The sequence below is a fragment of the Mytilus galloprovincialis genome, chromosome 7 (assembly GCF_965363235.1).
Source record: "Mytilus galloprovincialis chromosome 7, xbMytGall1.hap1.1, whole genome shotgun sequence".
In the NCBI taxonomy this organism is placed as follows: Eukaryota; Metazoa; Mollusca; class Bivalvia; order Mytilida; family Mytilidae; genus Mytilus; species Mytilus galloprovincialis.
The window spans coordinates 79492581-79513395 of NC_134844.1; the positions used below are offsets into that span (position 1 = coordinate 79492581).

The 20815-nt window shown below is 30.5% G+C and overlaps 1 protein-coding gene and 3 long non-coding RNA genes across 6 annotated transcripts in view; 3 read left to right on the top strand and 1 right to left on the bottom strand.

Moving 5' to 3' along the window:
- The first annotated feature begins 2973 nt into the window (after positions 1 to 2973).
- LOC143081991 (uncharacterized) lies at positions 2974 to 4421 on the top strand. The gene is made up of 3 exons (XR_012980201.1): positions 2974 to 3070; positions 3316 to 3525; positions 4239 to 4421. It is a non-coding gene; the product is annotated as an uncharacterized LOC143081991 (long non-coding RNA).
- Positions 4422 to 7045: 2624 nt separating this feature from the next.
- Positions 7046 to 9532, top strand: LOC143081992 (uncharacterized). Its single transcript, XR_012980202.1, has 3 exons — positions 7046 to 7210; positions 8417 to 8630; positions 9435 to 9532. It is a non-coding gene; the product is annotated as an uncharacterized LOC143081992 (long non-coding RNA).
- A 7948-nt stretch (positions 9533 to 17480) lies between these two features.
- On the top strand, positions 17481 to 19378 carry LOC143083750 (uncharacterized). Its single transcript, XR_012980869.1, has 2 exons — positions 17481 to 18329; positions 18712 to 19378. It is a non-coding gene; the product is annotated as an uncharacterized LOC143083750 (long non-coding RNA).
- A 1031-nt stretch (positions 19379 to 20409) lies between these two features.
- The window catches only part of LOC143083749 (uncharacterized), a 39955-nt gene continuing 39549 nt past the window's right edge, over positions 20410 to 20815 (bottom strand). For all 3 annotated transcript variants that reach the window (XM_076260041.1, XM_076260042.1, XM_076260043.1), the window contains exon 5: positions 20410 to 20792. In XM_076260041.1, coding sequence (XP_076116156.1) covers positions 20661 to 20792 — 132 coding nt within the window. In that variant the 3' untranslated portion in view covers positions 20410 to 20660. The remainder of the gene's footprint in view (positions 20793 to 20815) is intronic.

Consider the following 20815-nt stretch of genomic DNA (forward strand, 5'->3'; position numbering starts at 1 on the left):
TATTGCTTACAGTGGAACCTGAAAATAAAACTATGAAAAAACTAAATGTGTGATATTTAATACATCTGGTCGCTTATTGACTTCAAAATTTACTATCAATAATATCCCTTTAGAAAATGTTAAACATTATAGATATTTGGGAGTTGTATTTTCAGCATTTGGTGCATTTACAGAGGCAAAATCTGAACTTTACAAAAAGGGATTAAAGGCCTTTTTTAAACTAAGAAAATCATTTAGTGACTCACTTCCAAAAATTTCAACATTCATTCATATATTTGACCACAAAATTCAGCCAATTTTACTGTATGGATCAGAAATATTGGGTACTGGCAGTCCCTCGAAACTCAGGGATTCATCTTCTTTTTATAAACTATGTAATGATTTTATACTTGAAAAACTGAATGTAAAAAGTTGTAAATATATACTTGGTGTGAACAGGAAGAGCACAAATAATGCTGTCATGGCAGAAGTGGGATATTTACCAATACAATTGTCTATTTTATTAAGCATCCTTAAATATTGGATAACTTTAGAAAAATCTGAAGACATTTTACTAAAAGAAGCTCTGGTACTATCTAAACGCCTACATGAAAAAGGTCATACTTCATGGTATAGTTATATTGTTAAAGTTTTAGAGCTTCTGGATCTCACTCCCGACAGTTTACTACATAAGAGTAAATGTTGTATTAAAAAAATAGTCATGGGAAAACTTAAAGGATTATATATAAAAGAATGGAAAATTTTTAATGATGTAAGAAATACTAATAACCAAAAAAATAAACTTCGTACATTTCGTTTATTCAAAACACATTTCAATTTTGAACCCTATTTAAACCTGCTAAACTCTAAACAAAGGCAAGCATTAACAAAACTATGAATTGGGGACCAGCAACTTTCAATTCAAACAGGGAGGCAAAAAAACATCCCAGCTCATAAGCATATTTGTAAACTTTGTGAGGAGGAGGTGGAAGATGAGATCCACTTTCGCCTACGATGCAAAAAATTAGAAACATACAGAATAATATTTATTAAAGAACTTTGTATTTCTTATCCTAATCTAAAGAAATGTAACTATGAAAATATGTTTGTATGGCTAATGGGTTGTGAGAATCTAGAAGTTCTAAAACACCTATGTAATTTAATAATCAGTCTCTGGACTGAGAGGGATAAGTTGATAAAAAATGTAAATGATGCCAATTTGCTCACCCAGTGAATGATTCATAAACCAAATTTAAATTTTATGGCACTAATGGTATCCATAAACAGTTGAATGACATTTTTACATGTTGAATATATACATATATAAATATCTGCAGTTTTAATTCTGCTTTTTTGTTTATTTTGTTTATTCTATATTTTTGTATATCATTATATCATTAAGAATTAATAATAATCATTGTAATACATTGTTTGTAATTATACTGCTCTTTAAGGGTGTCTTTGATTGACAATAAAAATATTGTATTGTATTGTATTGATAACCGGGTGAAATAGATTGTCTAATTGGTTTAACGCATGTATATTCACAAAAGGGGTTTTGCACACACAGTTGGGATCAGTTCTATGTTGCATTTTGTAAAAATAGCTGTTTCCCAAACCGCACCTCTTTTGGGGAGATTTATCATATTCATAGATATGTTAATATTTTAAAGTATTGGTTACCATATATGATCTCTGTATTTCATCTCATAGAGACATCACGTTTGAATGAAACCAGTATAGAAAAACATGGTAGCGCATAAATTGTAATTCTTAGGAAGTCCAAAAATAGAGGTAAGGGTACTATAGAATTTTAGTATAAGTTTAAACTCTTAGAAGTTTAGGGCATATAAATGTTGACCTTTGAAAATAGTAGTGCATATAAACTTTCCGTTCTTGAATATTATTTTTCAAGAAACTTCATAGTAAAAGTGTCACAGTTTTAGCCACAATGGGAGTTCCTATGGGAAATTGAATTGTCTATATTTATAGAATTGCAACCTCTTACATCGATTTAAATTTGTCAAAATAACTCATCAGAGACTAAACTATTCTATTCAAGAACGTTTCAGCACGCGCATACTATACAACTGGTTCTAAATGATAAAAGCTAGTAAATATGATAATCTCCAACTTTGAAAGTAAAAATTTCTAAATAATTAATCATACACAAGATATCCAAGAATATGTTCGATTTGATAAAAATGAATTAAAAAAAATAATTACAAAAAAAAAGAAAGAAAATGTAATATCCATGTAGCTATTGAATAAATATTAAAGCAGATATAACTGCTAGCTTGTGATTTAGGGTAAAGCTACATCTGTAAGATGGGGTTCTAAAGAATATTTTTTTATTCTGAAAATAAGTACTTCCATCCAAGGGTAAACCAGAGATATCCCTTAAAGACTCTTCTGTGTCAATGCATTTACTTTTTATTTTTTTATTTATCAGACTTTATAAACTCAGATGTATTCTTACGTTTAGAAGGAATGTATGTCCATATAAGGGTTTAACAAGGATGTATACCAAAGCCTCTCCATGTTCCTGTGCATCAATCATATGTATTTATACACACAGATTCACATATGAATTCAGATATCAACATGTATGTCAACAAAAGGGTATGGCAAGAATGTCTACCACAGATTCTCCTAATTCATTCCGTACTATATGCATTTTGAAACGTTCCTTTTTATTTATCAGATTCAATAATAAACCAAACAGTACTCTTTCACCCTGATGCATGCAATAATGATTATAACGAAAGTGTTTCTCTCACGCAACAATACACAGTTCAAATTTTAGAATGATGATTTTACGCATATTTGTGTTAATTAAATACCTTATGACATTAGGTATAATTAATTTCCATTTAGGAGTACACTAACTGAATCACTTCCATTGTTTTATGAGGTCACACATCTAACCACATACTACGCTCTGACACCTTCGTACAATGTTAGACCTTATTTGTATAAATACTGTCGAGTTTTATTTTGTTTTAACACACTTCAGTTAATAATAAACAAACAATGAACATGAGAAATATCGCTTTACTATTTGTGTTTATGTTTACATTAGATGTAAATGGTAAGTTAGTTTATTATTAGTGTATGATATAATTTTTGCTTTGTTTTAAAGCTAGAAACTTTTTTTTTTTTTTTTTTTTTTTTTATTTTATGTTAAAATTGTGTTGTCATGATTGTTTTATTTGAGAATTGTGCTTTTGTGTTTGTTTTAACTCACATGAATTAAAATATGAAATTCATCATCAAAATGCTCATATTCTTTCACTTTTGTTACTATATTTATAATTTTACAATTTCTGTTTTCAGCTCAACAGGCATACAGTCCGATAACTCTCAGCGAGAATTATTTAAACAGAGGATGCCCGATTCTTCACTGTCCGTACATATCATGTCCTTCTAGATGTAAAATGCCTACGTTGTACCGATACAACGGAAGACTTTGTAGAGGATGTCATATAAATATATGTTCATCATACATACAACCTGTGGACATGAAGATTGGGCCCACTCAGTAAAGTAAGTTTGAAGTCCTTTTTTTTGCAGTTGTCTTTCATAGATTGTGATGGCAGGGGTAATTTGGTTCTGTGATTTTTCGGAGACTTTCACTCTAAATATTAGGCCAAATCAACAGAAAATTGAACCAAGAATCAAATAAAAGAGTAGTCTAAGCCTAAAAAAAAACCAGAAAATCTGGGAACTAAATTATAAAGAAAAAAAGTAAATCCACAGAAATACTAATCTCCGAGGAGAATATAAAACGAAAATTCAAATTTGCAAATGGCAAAATCAAAAGCTGAAACACAACAATCGAATGGATAACAACTACCATATTCCTTAATCATGTTAATATAGAATGAAAGACAAATTAGAAAAAAATTATCACATCCGTATCTACACAACCATCAGACTGAGTATATTATCAAGAGCTGTGAGAGTTGAGAGGTAAAATGGTATATGATATTGAGAACTTCATATCACAGGAACTTTATAACGTAAACAGATGTTTATAAATGGAATAACGTCTTCATGATTAGGGTATTAGTATCAACGAACATTACATAGATGATACAGACAGACTGATAACAAAAGTTTTAAAAAAAAAGTTTCACAAAAAATAACAAAATTAGAAAAAAAAAACATTTGTCATATTTTATCTTATCATATGTCTTTTTTGTGTGTTTATTCTAGTGTTTTTTCCTAAATATTTTTTTTTTTTTGTAATTTTTCAGGTTCTAGTGTCATAGAATCCAGTAAAATTTCCAAATGATGTTGTGAAATCCGTGTAAATGCTGCCAAATATTATTTATGAACTCAACTTTCATTGTTTTAATTTATTTGTATTTTCAAAATATAGACGATTTTTGTACTTTTATAGATATTTGCCATTTTGTAATAAAATATGTTTTCATCTATTCAATCGTTTTACTTGAAACGTTTACTTGAATAGAAAAATGTTGAAAGTTTCCCTTTCATCCTTTATGTCAACCAAATTCTGAATCGTGAACAATGCATGCAGTGCTCAATTCAGAGATCTTTACTTCAGAAGCAGAACATATATATATATGTATACCCAAAAAAAACAACCATATCTTCTTTACACATCAACAAACAGCACTGATACGTCGAAGCTATGCAATCTATGTACAACAAAAGACATCAAATCAATGTTTTAATACAGAATTTCCTAGTAACTATCAATGGTTATGTGTGGTTTTGACATTTCTTATTTAATCCTTTATTAAGAAGTTTTGTCAAATACAATGGGTTCCCCGACTCTGTAAAGAACACAAAAATACAAGATAATAACAAAAAATAAAAAACAAACACAAAACACCTTATAAAAAATGAACATCACTATAAACAATTTGAACGAAATTGCAACACAAACCAAACAAAAAACTCCTGTAGACTTTCGATGTTCCGTGTAAATATTAAATCCAGGTTTTATGAGTGCATCAACACTATAACAAAAAGGAGCTAAAGATACCATAGGGACAGTTAATCTCATAAATCGAAAATAAACTGACAACGCCATGGCTAAAAATAAACAAACAACAATACACAAAAGACAACATAGAAAAATAAAGACTAATCAACACGAACCCTACAAAAAACTGTAGGTGATCTCATGTACTCCGGAAGAGTAAGCAGATCCTGTTTCACATGTTGCATCCGTTTGGTTGTTCATATCATTGCAATCTCGGTTAAGGGGCTAATTCTGTATGTCACAATTTAGACTTAATATTTTTAGAAAGGAGACATAATTTCTGATGAATACCGATTACCAAAAAATAATAAAGACTACAGGACAATAGCCATACCGGGAAAGATATTGGTGAAGCACCTTTTGTAGTCTCTGTAGTGTTTTGAAAAAGTTATGGGGATATATTTTCGCTTTGTTATTAGTCACTGTAAATGTTCGGTCATTTACTAATACATGTATTGGTTTTGGTATCTTTTTGCACACCTACTTGAGCATATAATATCATTCTGAGGTTGTATTGATCATTTTAATGTTGATGCATTATTCAGTGTTGATGATATTTATGCATGACATGAACTTTTTTTTTTAGTTTTGATCGCTAATTGTTATTTGGGTTTTCAATTTGTTGAATTTCATGGAAAGTATGGTATTTTATAACCATTTAAAGGTGTAGACATATTGTTATAAGACCTTTTTCGTGTATTGTTTTGTACATAAATCTGGCCGTTAGGTTTCACGTTTCAATTCTTTGTGGTCAAAATTTGTGTGCCTAGTATGTAATTTTATTTTCGTTGGGTTTTGTCTATTTTAAAGTCCATATGATGACCTACAGCTAACAACTTCTATGTCATGTGGTCTAGTTACCTATTTTTAATATATATTGTCAAGCAAGGGGATGGAGGTTAGCTAGAAACGCATGTTTCATGTTTGTTTATATCAAGTTCTTGAGATTCATTTAAACAAATTTGACTAACAAACAAACTAGAAGCAGAAAATGTTTACCACAAAATTTAAGCAGACTGTTTCTCATAGAACACTAACTGAATCACTCATTAGACTACACCCATAGTCTACGTATTTTTTTAGAACAGTTTTTAGACAGATTCTAAGAGATTTTAGAACGGATCTATTCAGGAGGTTGGTCGTATCTTTCCCTTTCTTTACTTCTTTTAACAAATTTACTTTATTCTTCCTCAATCATAATAACCTTCAATCTTTATCGAACTGAACAAAGAAATAAAACGACGGGTGCCGTATACGGTGCAGGAATTGCTTACCCTTCCGGAGCACCTGATTTGACTCCCAGTTATTAGTGGAGGTCGTGTTGTTTCTTATTTATTATTTGTTACTTTTGATTTAAATGTCTTTTGGTTTTATGAGTTTTTGTTTACTCCTTGGTTTTGATTGCTATTGTCTTATTAAGTAACATTTTAATTTGCAATATTTAACACTGAACTAAGATACATAATTTTATTCTAAAACTGTGTATTTCCACTCAGCGGTATGGAAGAGATATATACCGATTTGAAAGTTTCCCCTGTTTCATTGATTCAGTACGAGTCAGTACATTTCACTTTATTGATGACTATTAACTCAGATGTATTCTTAGGTACATAATGAATGAATGTCCATGTAGGGGAATGATAGGAATGTCTGCCTCATCCTCCCAAAATACATTTAGGAGAACAATGGCATCAATCAGATCTATTTATAAACAAATGTACAGACTCACATATGAATTCAACAAAAGGGGTATGGCAAGGATGTCCACCACAGTTTCTCCTATTTCATTCAGTTGATAAATTTCCCAACGTTCCTTTTTATTTATCAGATCCAATAATATACCAAACAGTAATCTTTCAACCTGATGCATGCAAAAGCGATAAAAACGAAAGTGCTTCTCTTACGCAACAATACACAGTTCAAATTCTAGAATGATGGTTTTACGCATATTGTTGTTAATTAGATACCTTTGACATTATTTATAATTAATTTTCATTTAGGAGGACACTAACTGAATCACTTCCATTGTTTTGTGAGGTCACACATCAAACCACATAGTGCGCTCTGACACCTTCGTACAATGTTAAACCTTATTTGTATAAATACTTTCAAGTTTTATTTAGTTTTAACACATTTCAGTTAATTATAAACAAACAATGAACATGAGAAGTATTGGTTTACTTTGCGCTTTAATGTTGACATTTGATGTAAATGGTAAGTTAGTTTATTATTATTGTATGAGATAATTTCTGCATTATTGTTGAGTACGAATTTTTTGCTTTTTTGGTGTTATATAAAAATTAATATATTTGCTTATTTGAATCTGCAAGAATTTTATATAGACAAATATAAACCATGCGTTTCTTGATAAACCTCCATCGCCATGTTTGACAACGCTTGAAAGCTTTCAAAACAAAATAGATGATCACATTTCCAAGTCAATTAGAAACGAATTAGATGAAGCTAGTCAGAATGTATGGAGTAATTGACACTCATTTAAGGGAGTTTTTCTTTAACATTCTTATTTGCCCCATTTAAGATAGAACATGAAATCCGGTTATTAAGTAACAACAATAAACATTTCTTCTTTCTTTTTTTCTCCCTTTCGCACCCGTTTCGCTGTGTTCAAACTGAAGAGGTATATAGTCAATGTTTGTCCGTTCCATATTTTATTACGGGGCTCAAATTTCGAATTCAGATGAAATGAAAACTGACTGGGTTTTTAATGGTAAAGATTCTCAACACAATGCTCAACATTCAGCCGTATATATCAAAATGTTAACGAGACTTAAACTGCTTTTGAATGGGGTTTTTATATAACAAAAATTTACTGGTACCATTTTTTTGTGATACAAGTTTTCCATTGAAGGACATTTATAATCAATTACTGATCTGCATCTCAAGACAGATCGAATAACAGGCCTAGGCTTCATTTCCTTTTGATTCATTTTGTTTCTAATCATTGTTTATTTTGTAATTTTTTATTGCAAATTTGAACCAACTTTAATCATATATCAATTTATTACATGATCTTAAATAGGACATAATGGTATTGATTATTATTCAGGTTTCACTTGCCCTATAATATGTAAATGTTTTAGGTAATACCGATTGTGCTAATCTATGTACAAATTATAAAAATATAGTATACAAGAAATATACGTGAATACAACCTGTAAAATATCCTAAAATAATTGTAAGCATAAACATTTTCAAATTTCCTCGTTATTTCAAATTTAAAAAAATACATCTTTATTTTAATTGTTCCACACGTATAAGAGTTATGATATAAATTGCTTTTAATTGTAATTTACACGAATCATTGTGTCATAATATTAATGACTTTCCTCTCACTATTCTTTTCGTGTTTATTATGTTAACGTTCCTTTTCTTTTCATGTTTATATTGTAATATTTTCAGCCCAGCTATCATACAGTCCGATTACTCTCAGCGAAAATTATTTAAACAGAGGATGCCCGATGCTTAACTGTCCGCATATATCTTGTCCTTCTAGATGTAAAATGACAACATTGTACCGATACAACAGCAAACTTTGTAGAGGATATCATATAAATATATGCTCATCATACATACAACCTGTAGACATGGAGATCGGGGTTATTCATTGAGAAAGGTAAGTTTGACGTATTTTTTTGTATATTTTCTGTCTGTGACAAAAATGTTTGACTGTCATTAAACTTTGGAATTTATTTATTTATAATTTACACTTATTCAGAGATCTACACTATTGTGTCTATTAACCTTTGGATTTGTCGATAAAACCATTCGAAAATTCCATTACTCATTGTACAGTGGTAAGAAGATAATTAACGATGCGATTAGATTCATAGACCAGGAGAGTACTACCTTCATTGATGAACAAAATCCGTCTATCGCAAACTCGAACAGTAACTTTCTAAATATGAATAAATATTAGGATCCTGACTTAAGACGCAGGCAGGAATTTAAAAGAAATGTTTTTGGGATTAAATGAGTGTTCATGCAGCAATATACAGCCATTTTCAAACCATCATTTTGTACATACGGTAAGTCTGTACCATGTCAGGAATATGTCAGTTGTTTTCCAAACATTAAATGTGTTTGAGCTGGGAATTTTTTTCAATTTTATAAATGACTTTCCGCTTTGAATTTCTGTTGCAGTTCGGTATTTTTTGTTATTTTACTTTATACAACATGTACAATAAAGAGTGTCATGCCTATCAATGTCAGAGACTTTCTATACTACAGAAAGTCCTTGTCTGTGTACATATAATTTATATCAAGATAAGATATATTGCTCGCTTTATCTGTATACCGGGCTGTAATGGATATTTATGTCGTTTATTGGTACCAGGTTCGTTAACAATGAATTGTTCAAATCTTAGTTCATCGAAATCAATGCTAAATTTTAATTGTTTGTAATGTTTTGTATTTTCAGGTTTCAAGCATGAAGAAGTCCAGACCATTATCCAAAGGATTATGTGAAATCCAACATAGCACTATCATATATATATACTTAGTTATTTTAAAATTGAATTTCTTTTTTATATTTGTATTCCTAAATTAATTGTCTTTATACTTTAAAAACTCTTTGACATTTTTAATAAAATATATTTTTATACAATGCATTTTTTACTTTAAACTAGAAGCTGTGTCAGTATCAAAGATATTTTAGATACTCGGGATACCTGTATATAAGTTACCTTCCGAAATACCTGTATATAAGTTAACTTTCGGGATACCTGTATATAAGTTAACTTCCGGGATACCTGTATATAAGTTAACTTCCGGGATACCTGTATATAAGTTAAATTCCGAAATATTCACAATGACCTTAACGTAATTCTATGTTCAATGGTCGATTCGTTTAAAAAAATAGTCTGAACAAATTAAAAGGAAATGCAACACAAAACCAATTGATAATTAATTACATAACTGACAAACAACAGACCACAAAACCTACATAGTCTAAACAACTTGCACCTGGGTTACACTAATGACTGGACCGAATGACAGGACCGAATGACAGGACCGAATGACAGGACCAAATGAAAAATGCTAATAACTTTTTCATTTCTCAAAGGATTGATCTCAAATTTGAAATATAATAAGATTTCATCATTTGATAAATAGATTTAAGAAAAAAAATTAAAAAGTTTTTTAAGAAACTTTAGAAAACGTGACATGACCAACTCTGATAATGACAGGACCAACATCGAGAATGACAGGATCAAATAAAAATGCTAATAACTTTTTTTATTTTTCAAAGGAATTATTTCAGATTTGAAATATAAAATGGAATGTCATATTTTTAAACCAAAATGTTATAAAAAATGTAGATTTATTTTCAAAAACTTTCGAAAACGTGACATGACCATCGCTGACTGACTGGACCATCTTCGACAATGACAGGACCAGATGAAATTGCTAATTTCTCTTTCATTTCTCGAAATATTTTTCTGAAATTTGAAATATAATAAGATTTCATCATTTGATAAATAGATTTAAGAAAAAAATTAAAAAAAATATGTAAGAAACTTTAGAAAACGTGACATGACCAACTCTGATAATGACAGGACCAACTTCGACAATAACATGACCAAATAAAAATGCTAATTACTTTTTTATTTTTCAAAAGAATTATCTCAGATTTGAAACATAAAATGATATGTCACATTTTGAAACATTTATGTTATAAAAAATATAGATTTATTTACAAAAAATTTCAAAAACGTGACATTTTGCACATCATTTAAGAAAAATATAGAAAAAAAACGTATAGAAAGATTGCGGTTGTGTGACCTGACCAACATCGGCTATGATCTGGCCGATGAAAAAAAAATTATAATTTCTTTCTTATTTTACTGAAATTGTTCAATTCTGATCCATAATTAGTAAAATATATCTTATAAATTCAGGAAAATATATTCTATGGTGGTTAAAAATCTTGATCTAGCTACTAAACGAATGTTGGCAGAGAGTCACAGGACATGCAGATTTATTGAATTATCATCATAATTCATGACATCATGAAGCCCAATTTAAGCCACTTTGGAAAGGTATTAAACCTTTTAAAGTAGTCCGTGAAAATGTTTGATTCAGTATATTTTATGAAAATATTTATAACTCCCAAGAAATCATGCATGAAAAGGGTCGGGCATACTTCTAGAAATGTTTATTTGTTTATTTATTATGAGGGGGGAAAAACTATCAAGATATACCCTGCATATACTCAAGCATACATGGAAATAACCAGTGTCTGAGCAGAAAGTTGATGAACCAGGGGTATGTCAAAGAACGTCTCGTCCTTTTTCTAAAAAAGTTCATCGGAAGGTACCCAGAACTTGTTGATAAATATTCCGTATCAACTTCACAAATAATACACGATGGTCTTGAAGTATAGATTTTGCGTACTGACGTTGTTTATCATCTTAATTACGTGTTATATTATTCTTTTATTTGTCTTTATTAATATTACTTTTACTGTTGTCTGTTTTTAGAGATATCCTTTTGACGTAACTCTGTGCTTATGTATCCCATCATACTTTGAACGACAAAATTATTTTATGATGTGACTCTGTACATATGTATCTTGTCATACTTTGAATGACAAAATTATTTTATGATGTGACTCTGTACCTATGTATCTTGTCATACTTTGAATGACAAAATTATTTTATTCATTAATATTACTTTTACTGTTAACCAACTTTTTTTGTGATATACATTTTACGTGACTCTGTACTTATGTATCACGTCATACTTTGAACCACATTATTATTTTATTTATTATTATTACTTTAACTGCTAAGTCAGTGTTTGTTATATCTATTTTGCGTGACTGTATTTATGCATCCCGTCATACATTGAACGACAAAATTATTTCATGTCTACCTGTGCGAATTTCAAACGCGCAATTTTACACCAGTACCCATACCCTCCTTCCTTGACGGGTGCATTTTACATAGACAAATATAATCGTATAATATAATCAAAATGAGGATGTTAATTTGATGTATGCCTTTTTGTGCTTCTTCGTTACATTTGTTGTTTTTATAGTGATTAAGATGATAACACAATGTTGACTGCTGTACCCCTATTTTTGACATTTTTACCTGTTGTGTCTGTTTGTTTTGTTCACGCATCGGTGACTATGTAGTGGGATTTGATGCGACTGTCATACAAGTGAGAGGTTTAGCTAGCTATAAAACCAGGTTCAATCCACCATTTTCTACATTTGAAAATGCCTGTACCAAGTCAGGAATATGACAGTTCTTGTCCATTCGTTTTTGATGCGTTTTGTTATTTGATTTTGCCATGTGATTATGGACTTTCCGAATTGATTTTCCTCTGAGTTCAGTATTTTTGTGATTTTACTTTTTACTGTTCTGAAAATATTAATAAAACAACGACATGAACTATTATGTGATTTTAATTACTGTCATCACAAACTTTATTGGATTTATCAACTTATTTATGGCTTATGTCACACCTTTTGTGTGTTACCTTATACCCCTGTCAAAATGCAACCATGGTTGACCATGGTTACCATCGCTAACCATTGATAACCATGGTCAAACCATGGTTGACTGTGCTGAAAACCATGGTTAACCATGGTTAACCATGATTGTGACCATGGTCAACATCTGACCATGGTTGACCATGCTCTATTTAACCATGGTTAACCATGGTTTTCCACGTTTGTGACCATGGTAAACATCTGACCATGGTTGACCATGGTCTAATCAACCATGGTCAATTTGACAACCATGGTCTTGCACCTGACCATGGTCAACTTGACAACCTGGACCATGGTGAATAAATATTGATCTGGATTATACCCATGGGAATTTATAACAAATTGTAAATTACTTTGAGACTTTCAATATTAAAAAATCGTGCTCGTTTTTTCAGTGGTACAATGTTATTGACAATTTTTAATTTCTTTCTTCCCAAGAGGTAAGTTGTGACCTTTCATGATTATTTCAATAACAATATATTCTCTATACATTTTAAAACACACATAAACTGAGCAGTAAAGCTATAGTGGCAGAGAATGCTATTTACAGTCGGGTCAAATTTGGGACTTACAAACTTTTACAAACTGGAAGTTGGAACTTACTTTCGATCAGTATTCCTTGTTTTTTAACAGTTGTACGCAGTCATTTAACGATGTATTTCTTTCTTCCAAAGACGTAATTTCTGACTTTCTCTCCAAGTTCATAAATCTGCCTTTCTTTATCATTATACGGCATATTTTAAGAACTTGAAAACATTTCAGAGTGATATCTTTAGTCTTTATTGTTTATGTTTATTCCCCAACCGGAAACACATGCGACGTCATGATCAATTATTATCACCAACCGTTAACAATGATTCACTCAGTGCGAAACATTTAAATGACTTGGAACAAACGTCACGTGATCTCAGTAAAGTTATTTCGCGCTTTAAAAATCAAGTGAAGGATTTGATGTCCAGTGTTGTCACGTAAAGAAGATTTGTTATCAGATAAGTACATTCACATGAAATCTGTTTGATATTTTGTTTAAAAGATGTAAAAATTGTTACAGTATTTGATTTGGCTTTCATTAATTGAACACATGCCACCTGAAATGCGTCTTTAAATTTTTTTTGTCAGTGTCAGTTATCCATATCAACATAAATTTTATATTTAATTGTTTTTAATTCCAGGTGTAACTGATAAAACTGTACAATATGAAAATTTTGTCAATGGTAAAATAATTTACACAATCATTCTTTTGTTTGAAAGGTAAACCAAAAAAAAAAAGGGGGGTACAATTATTTGTTTAAACAAAAACATGTTCATAATGTTTATTTTGTTGGGTGTTTTTATTATTGAAAATTTGCAAAAGAAGATAAAACATTTTTGATCCTTAAAATCTGTTATTGTATACAAATTATCAAGAACAATTGATTCTTTGTGGAAAATTTTATGTTCTTGCAGGTGGAAACTGCTTTGCATTTTATGGATGAACATTTCTGCAAGGGTAGCTTTAAAGAGATTCATGCAATTTAGCATTTGTTGGTAGTCCTGACACAAAAAGGAAGAGAAGTAAACAGGCTCCATAACAAGTAGACTAACTGTTTCAAGATAATTAAAGATTGATTTGACAAGAATGTAAAATGGCCAACCATGGTTTAATGGAGATGGTTGACCATGGTTGACTCATTAATAACCATGGTTGACCATGGTTGGAACCACGGTTGACCATGGTTGGGACCACGGTTGACCATGGTTCGAACCACGGTTGACCATGGTTGTAACCACGGTTGACCATGGTTCCTACCATGGTTGACCATGGTTCTAACAATGGTCAACCATGGTCATTAAAACCATGGTTAACCATGGTCGGCCAATTAACAATTTTGTCAAACCATGGTCAACCATGGTCATACAACCATGGTTGACCATGGTTAACCATGGTTCTAACCATGGTTCAAACTGCACACTGACAGGGGTAATTGTGTCAGATTATGACCGGTAATTAATATACAAAATATTCTGAATGAATGAATGAATGATCTTTATTCTCATCAAACCAAATACATAGTTACAGAGAAGATATTACAATGATATATATAACATATATAAGATATAGCATTTGTGAAATATCAATTAATATGATAAATATTTACACCAAAGATAAATAAACATATTGTTGTACTAACCAGGAGGATAGACTTTCACAGAAATAGATTTAATAAATCTACAAAGTTTCTCAGGCTCAACTGCAATATTTCTACAACTCGGTTTAATACAATATACCAATACAAAGTTCAAATAACGCGGTGGGCGTTCGCAGACCTAACGTTTTCCCCAAGTTAGCTTGTTTCCCTTATTTTCTAAAAACTTTTAAATCATTCAATCATAATGTGTGTGTTTTCAATTATTATTATTAATTTCAACAAGGATTTCTATAGTAGGAACTATGGTCTATCACGTTTTCGCAATAAAGAAAATCTAGATTTTATCTTTATTTGATGTATTAAAAGATGAGATCTTATTATATTTTAAATCTGACATAATTCCTTTTCAAAATTAAAAAGTGAATAGCATTTTTATTTGGCCCTGTCCTTGTCGAGGTTTGTCCTGTCATTGTCAGTGTTGGTCAGGTCACATATTACAGCAAGCTTTTAATATTTTTTTCTACATTATTCCTATCTTTATGTATAAAAAGGTTAAATCTGATTATATCTCAAATTTCAGAAAAATATTTTTTAGAAATAAAAAGTAATTAGCAATTTCATCTGGTCCTGTCATTGTCGAGGTTGGTCCTGTCAGTCAGCGATAGTCATGTCATGTTTAAACTTTCTATATTTTTTATAACATTTATTTTTCAAAATATGACATATTATTTTATACTTCAAATCTCAGAGAATTCATTTGAAAAATAAAAAAGTTATTAGCATTTTTATTTGGTCCTGTCATTGTCGATGTTGGTCATGTCATTATCTGAGTTGGTCATGTCACGTTTTCTAAAGTTTTTTCCTTTTTTTTCTAAAATCTATTTATCAAATGATGAAATCTTATTATATTTCAAATTTCAGAAAAATAAAAGAGAAATTAGCAATTTCATCTGGTCCTGTCATTGTCGAGGTTGGTCCTGTCAGTCAGCGATGGTCATGTCATGTTTTCGAAGGTTTTTGAAAATAAATCTATATTTTTTGTAACGTTTTGGTTTCAAAATATGACATACCATTTTATATTTCAAATCTGAGATAATTCCTATGAAAAATAAAAAAAGTTATTAGCATTTTCATTTGGTCCTGTCATTCTCGATGTTGGTCCTGTCATTATCAGAGTTGGTCATGTCACGTTTTCTAAAGTTTCTTACAAAACTTTTTAATTTTTTTTCTTAAATCTATTTATCAAATGATGAAATCTTATTATAGTTCAAATTTGAGATCAATCCTTTGAGAAATGAAAAAGTTATTAGCATTTTTCATTTGGTCCTGTCATTCGGTCCAGTCATTAGTGTAACCCCTTGCACCTCACCAACAAATAACATGTAGTCAGATCAGGTGCCCAAACATAGTTTCACAAAATACTAAAAAATACTCAGTCATGATAATGTTATATAAAGATGATAAATAGTTTGGACCAATGTACTGTCAACATTTTTGATGACAGTGTACATATTTCCTACCGTCTCCTGATTTATCAACTTTTTGGAATTTTGGATCATCAATGCTCTTTTCCACTTTGTACTAGTTTGGCTTTATTAATATTTTGATATTTATGAGCGTCACTGATGAGTCTTATGCAGACGAAACGCGCGTCTGGCGTACTAAATTATAATCCTAGTACCTTTGATGACTATTATCACCAGATTCCTTTTATCACTACGTTTTTACATAGTACCGGTCCTCAACACATAAAATCACTCGCATCTTTTCAAATCTTAGTGATTATATGTGTGCTGCCAGTGATATCTGAAACGTTGTTTGTGGTTCTTTACACTATCCAAAATTGTCAACTGGACCTTTGATTTGTCAAAGTTCCTTAAAAGTATTCGCTATTGTATTCTGTACTTATTTTATAAATAACGGTGTATAAATATAGTTACATTCTATAAGAGAGAGGCGAAAGATTCTAAAGGAACGTTCAAATTCATATTCTGCATGTTGTAAGTATCCTAAAAATGTATGCATTTTTTATTCAGAAATAACTCATATTTATCAAATGTTCATGAATTGAGAAAACAAGAGTGCACACACTGAAATGTCTCGCCTTTTTAACTAATCATTGATATTATGTTGATACTCCTAAATATAAAGCTTTATTACAACTGTCACATAAACTTAACATGAACCATGAAAATGAGGTCAAGGTCAGTTGAACCATATGCCAGGCAGACATTTACAGCTAACAATGCTTCCATACAACAAATATAGTTGACCTATTGCTTAAAGTTTAAGAAAATAGACCAAAACACAAAAACTTAACACTGAGCAATGAACCGTGAAAACCAGGTCAAGGTCAAATATAACCTGCACGACTGACATGTAGATCATAAAATATTTTCATACACCAAATATAGTTGACCTATGACATATAGTATAAGATAAAAAGACCAAAACTCAAAAACTTAACTATGACCACTGAACCATGAAAATGAGGTCAAGGTCAGATGATATCTGCCCGCTAGACATGTACACCTTACAATCATTCCATACAACAAATATAGTAAATCTATTGCATAAAGTATGAGAAAAACAGACCAAAACACAAAAACTTAACTATAACCACTGAACCATGAAAATGAGGTCACGGTCAGATGACATCTGCCCGCTAGACATGTACACCTTACAATCATTCCATAAAACAAATATAGTAAACCTATTGCATAAAGTATGAGAAAAACAGACCAAAACACAAAAACATAACTATAACCACTGAACCATGAAAATGAGGTCAATGTCAGATGACACCTGCCAGTTGGACATGTACACCTTACAGACATGGGGTAATTGAAATATGTAATTGTAATTGACTGTAATTAATTACAATTTATCATGTAATTGAATGTAATGTGTAATTGAGCATTTTTTCAATTACATGTAATTGAATGTAATTAATTACATAGCCAAAATTGCCTGTAATTGACAATTACTTTTCAATTACAAGTCAATTACATTTGAAATTTTGGATCAAAAGATTAAATCTTGTGTTTTCTCAAAAAATTATTAAAAGCAATAATCTTAACAAATGTTGTAAGCTGACAAAGAAAAGCCTTCACAGTATACTTTCTGTATTAACACAACCATGGTAGATTCTTCATTTTGTATTGAATGATAAAAAAAATGTAGACACATGCCATAATTTTAAAAGAAACCACTAGGAAGTCACTGTCTTGACCTTAATTAGTAGATTTAGATAGATATTTTAAGACATTGATTTAACATAATTAACTTTATTCAAGGACTTAAATAACCAATAAATATAACCTCTGGCTATTTGTTTTATTACAAACTATATAATGACTGTTTTTATAACAGTTATGTTAAACAGATATAAGGCTAATTAGAGAGAGATAAATATACCCCTAGGGCCTATAGGTACATGTTTAAATTCTTGAAGGGATAATGCATATGACAAAATCTCACTTGCAAAATTTGTTCACTATATATATGAATGTTGAAAGAAAACATTTTATCAGATTTAAAAATGAGCTCCAAGAGTGTACTGGAACATTTTACTGTTCCTGATGACTTCCAAAATGGAAATACTTTCAAAGGAAAATGTATGCATTGTGGCACCCTCATTAGTGGAAGTTATAAAGTTACATCCAACTTTGTTACACATATGAAGGTTACATACTATATAAGAATTTTAAAAATTAATAAATTCATAATGCTTCTTTTTCATTTCTAATCAGATTTCATTTATCTTATATCCTCTAATAGCTTACATTTAAATTTGGAAAATATTTTGTTTATTAAATTAATTAGTTGTGATTAAAACTAAAGTTTATTTTTGTTTTAAGAAGTCAGATTTCTAAATCACTTATTTAAGATAAATAATTTGAATAAGCTGGGATAAAAATGAAAATCATTTCAAAAAATAAAAAATAGTGCTCTTTTTTTGTATCATTTACAATCAAATAAATTTAAATAAATGTAAAATTTCAATAGGTAAATTAAAACAATTTAATATTTTCAAGATATTAAATAAGGCCTTTTGTAATTTTCAGAGAAAACACAGAGATTTGTACATTCTGCATTCTGAGAATAAAGAAATTCAACCAACATTGACACAATGCATAAAAAAAAGTGTAAAATATTCACCGTCTGATCCAAAACAGTTAGAAATGACAAATGCTCTTATAATGTTCATAGCTGGGGATCTTTTACCACTCTCTATTGTCGAAAGTGAAGAATTTAAAAACTTGATGGAAAAAGCTGACACTAAGTATCAAGTGCCTAGCAGAAAGCATTTATCTTCGAAACTTCTACATGAAAAATCGGTTGAAATAAAAAATAACCTTGTAAATACTCTTAAAAGAGCTGAAAGTGTGTGTTTAACCATTGATCTCTTTTGTATTGGCATAGTAACTGTCAACGTTTACCACGTCTAGCTAAGTTAGCAGTGCAATATTTAGCTATTCCAGCCACATCTGCACCAGTTGAACGCTTATTTAGCACTGCTGGAAAAACATTTAGGCCGGAAAGGTGCAGACTGGCTGATGGAACATTTGAAAAGCTGATGATGGTCAAATGTAATGGGAAAATGCTTAAATAAGTTATATGACACAATACAAAAATGTATATACTAGTTGAACACTGTCTAATTGTTATAACTATAGAGCAATGTATAATACTTATGTACATATCATAGAATAAATGCATGTTTTCAATGTTTTATCTTAAATTTCCTTTCAAATGTAATTGAAGTAATTAATTACATTTGCCAAGTAATTGGAATGTAATTAATTACATTGGTAAAAAAAGTCAAATGTAATGTGTAATTTAATTGAAGATTTTGTAATTGTAATTGAATGTAATTAATTACTTTCAAATGTAATTGACCCCATGTCTGACACCTTACAGTCCTTCCATACACCAAATATACTAGACCTATTGCTTATAGTATCTGAGATATGGACTTGACCACCAAAACTTAACCTTGTTCACTGATCCATGAAATGAGGTTGAGGTCAAGTGAAAACTGTCTGACGGGCATGAGGACCTTGCAAGGTACGCACATACTAAATATAGTTATCCTATTACTTACAGTAAGAGAGAATTTAACATTACAAAAAATCTGAACTTTTTTTTCAAGTGGTCACTGAACCATGAAAATGAGGTCAAGGACAATGGACATGTGACTGACGGAAACTTCGTAACATGAGGCATCTATATACAAAATATGAAGCATCTAGGTCTTCCACCTTCTAAAATATATAGCTTTTAAGAAGTGAGCTAACACCGCCGCCGCCGCCGTAGCCGCCGCCGGATCACTATCCCTATGTCGAGCTTTCTGCAACAAAAGTTGCAGGCTCGACAAAAAACGACATCTGTTGCTGTACATTTATCGAAATTACATAAATAACACATAATCTTCTATAAACGTAAACAAACCAAATTTCATTTTAAAAAATAGGGATCCATGAACTCGTTTTCAAGTTAAATAAGTTTGAATGATAAAAATTAGTCGAAAACTGAATCTTTTCCCGATAAGTCATAGTTTGACGTCGCGAAAATAAAAATTAACGTTATCAACGTCATAACCTCCGCTGTAACTGTATCGTATGCCCTTAATCAACTGTATAACTCAAACGTTTGTCGTACAAAATTGTGTGCAAAACAATACTTCAGGAGGTTGGTATAAAAATGTTCGAAAAGACACATAACTTATTCTTTATCAATTTTATGGATATACACACATACCATGGTGTTTATATTCATTTATTTTAATGATGTTTCTATCATCAAATTGAAAATGATAACATTTTGTAAACAGAATTGCACAATAAGTCTGCTTTAGCCTATACAATGTTGTTAACTAAAATGAAAATGAAAAAAAAAAAAAATGAAGAATGAAAAGTGAATAGAACATATTGAAATTTTTATTCATTGCTCCCGGCATGGTTATTTGTGTCCAAATGAAATTTAATCATCCCAGAAATAGCATTCAGTTAGTTCAGCTTTTCCCTAAAATCATGTCTATATAGGCACCAGATATAAGATCTGATTTTGAGATTCCAAGTTTGTTCATTAAATCATCAGCAATTCTTTGTCCTTCGTCAACTGTCTGTCCTTCCTTCATCACAACCTGCAATAAATGTATTAAAAAAC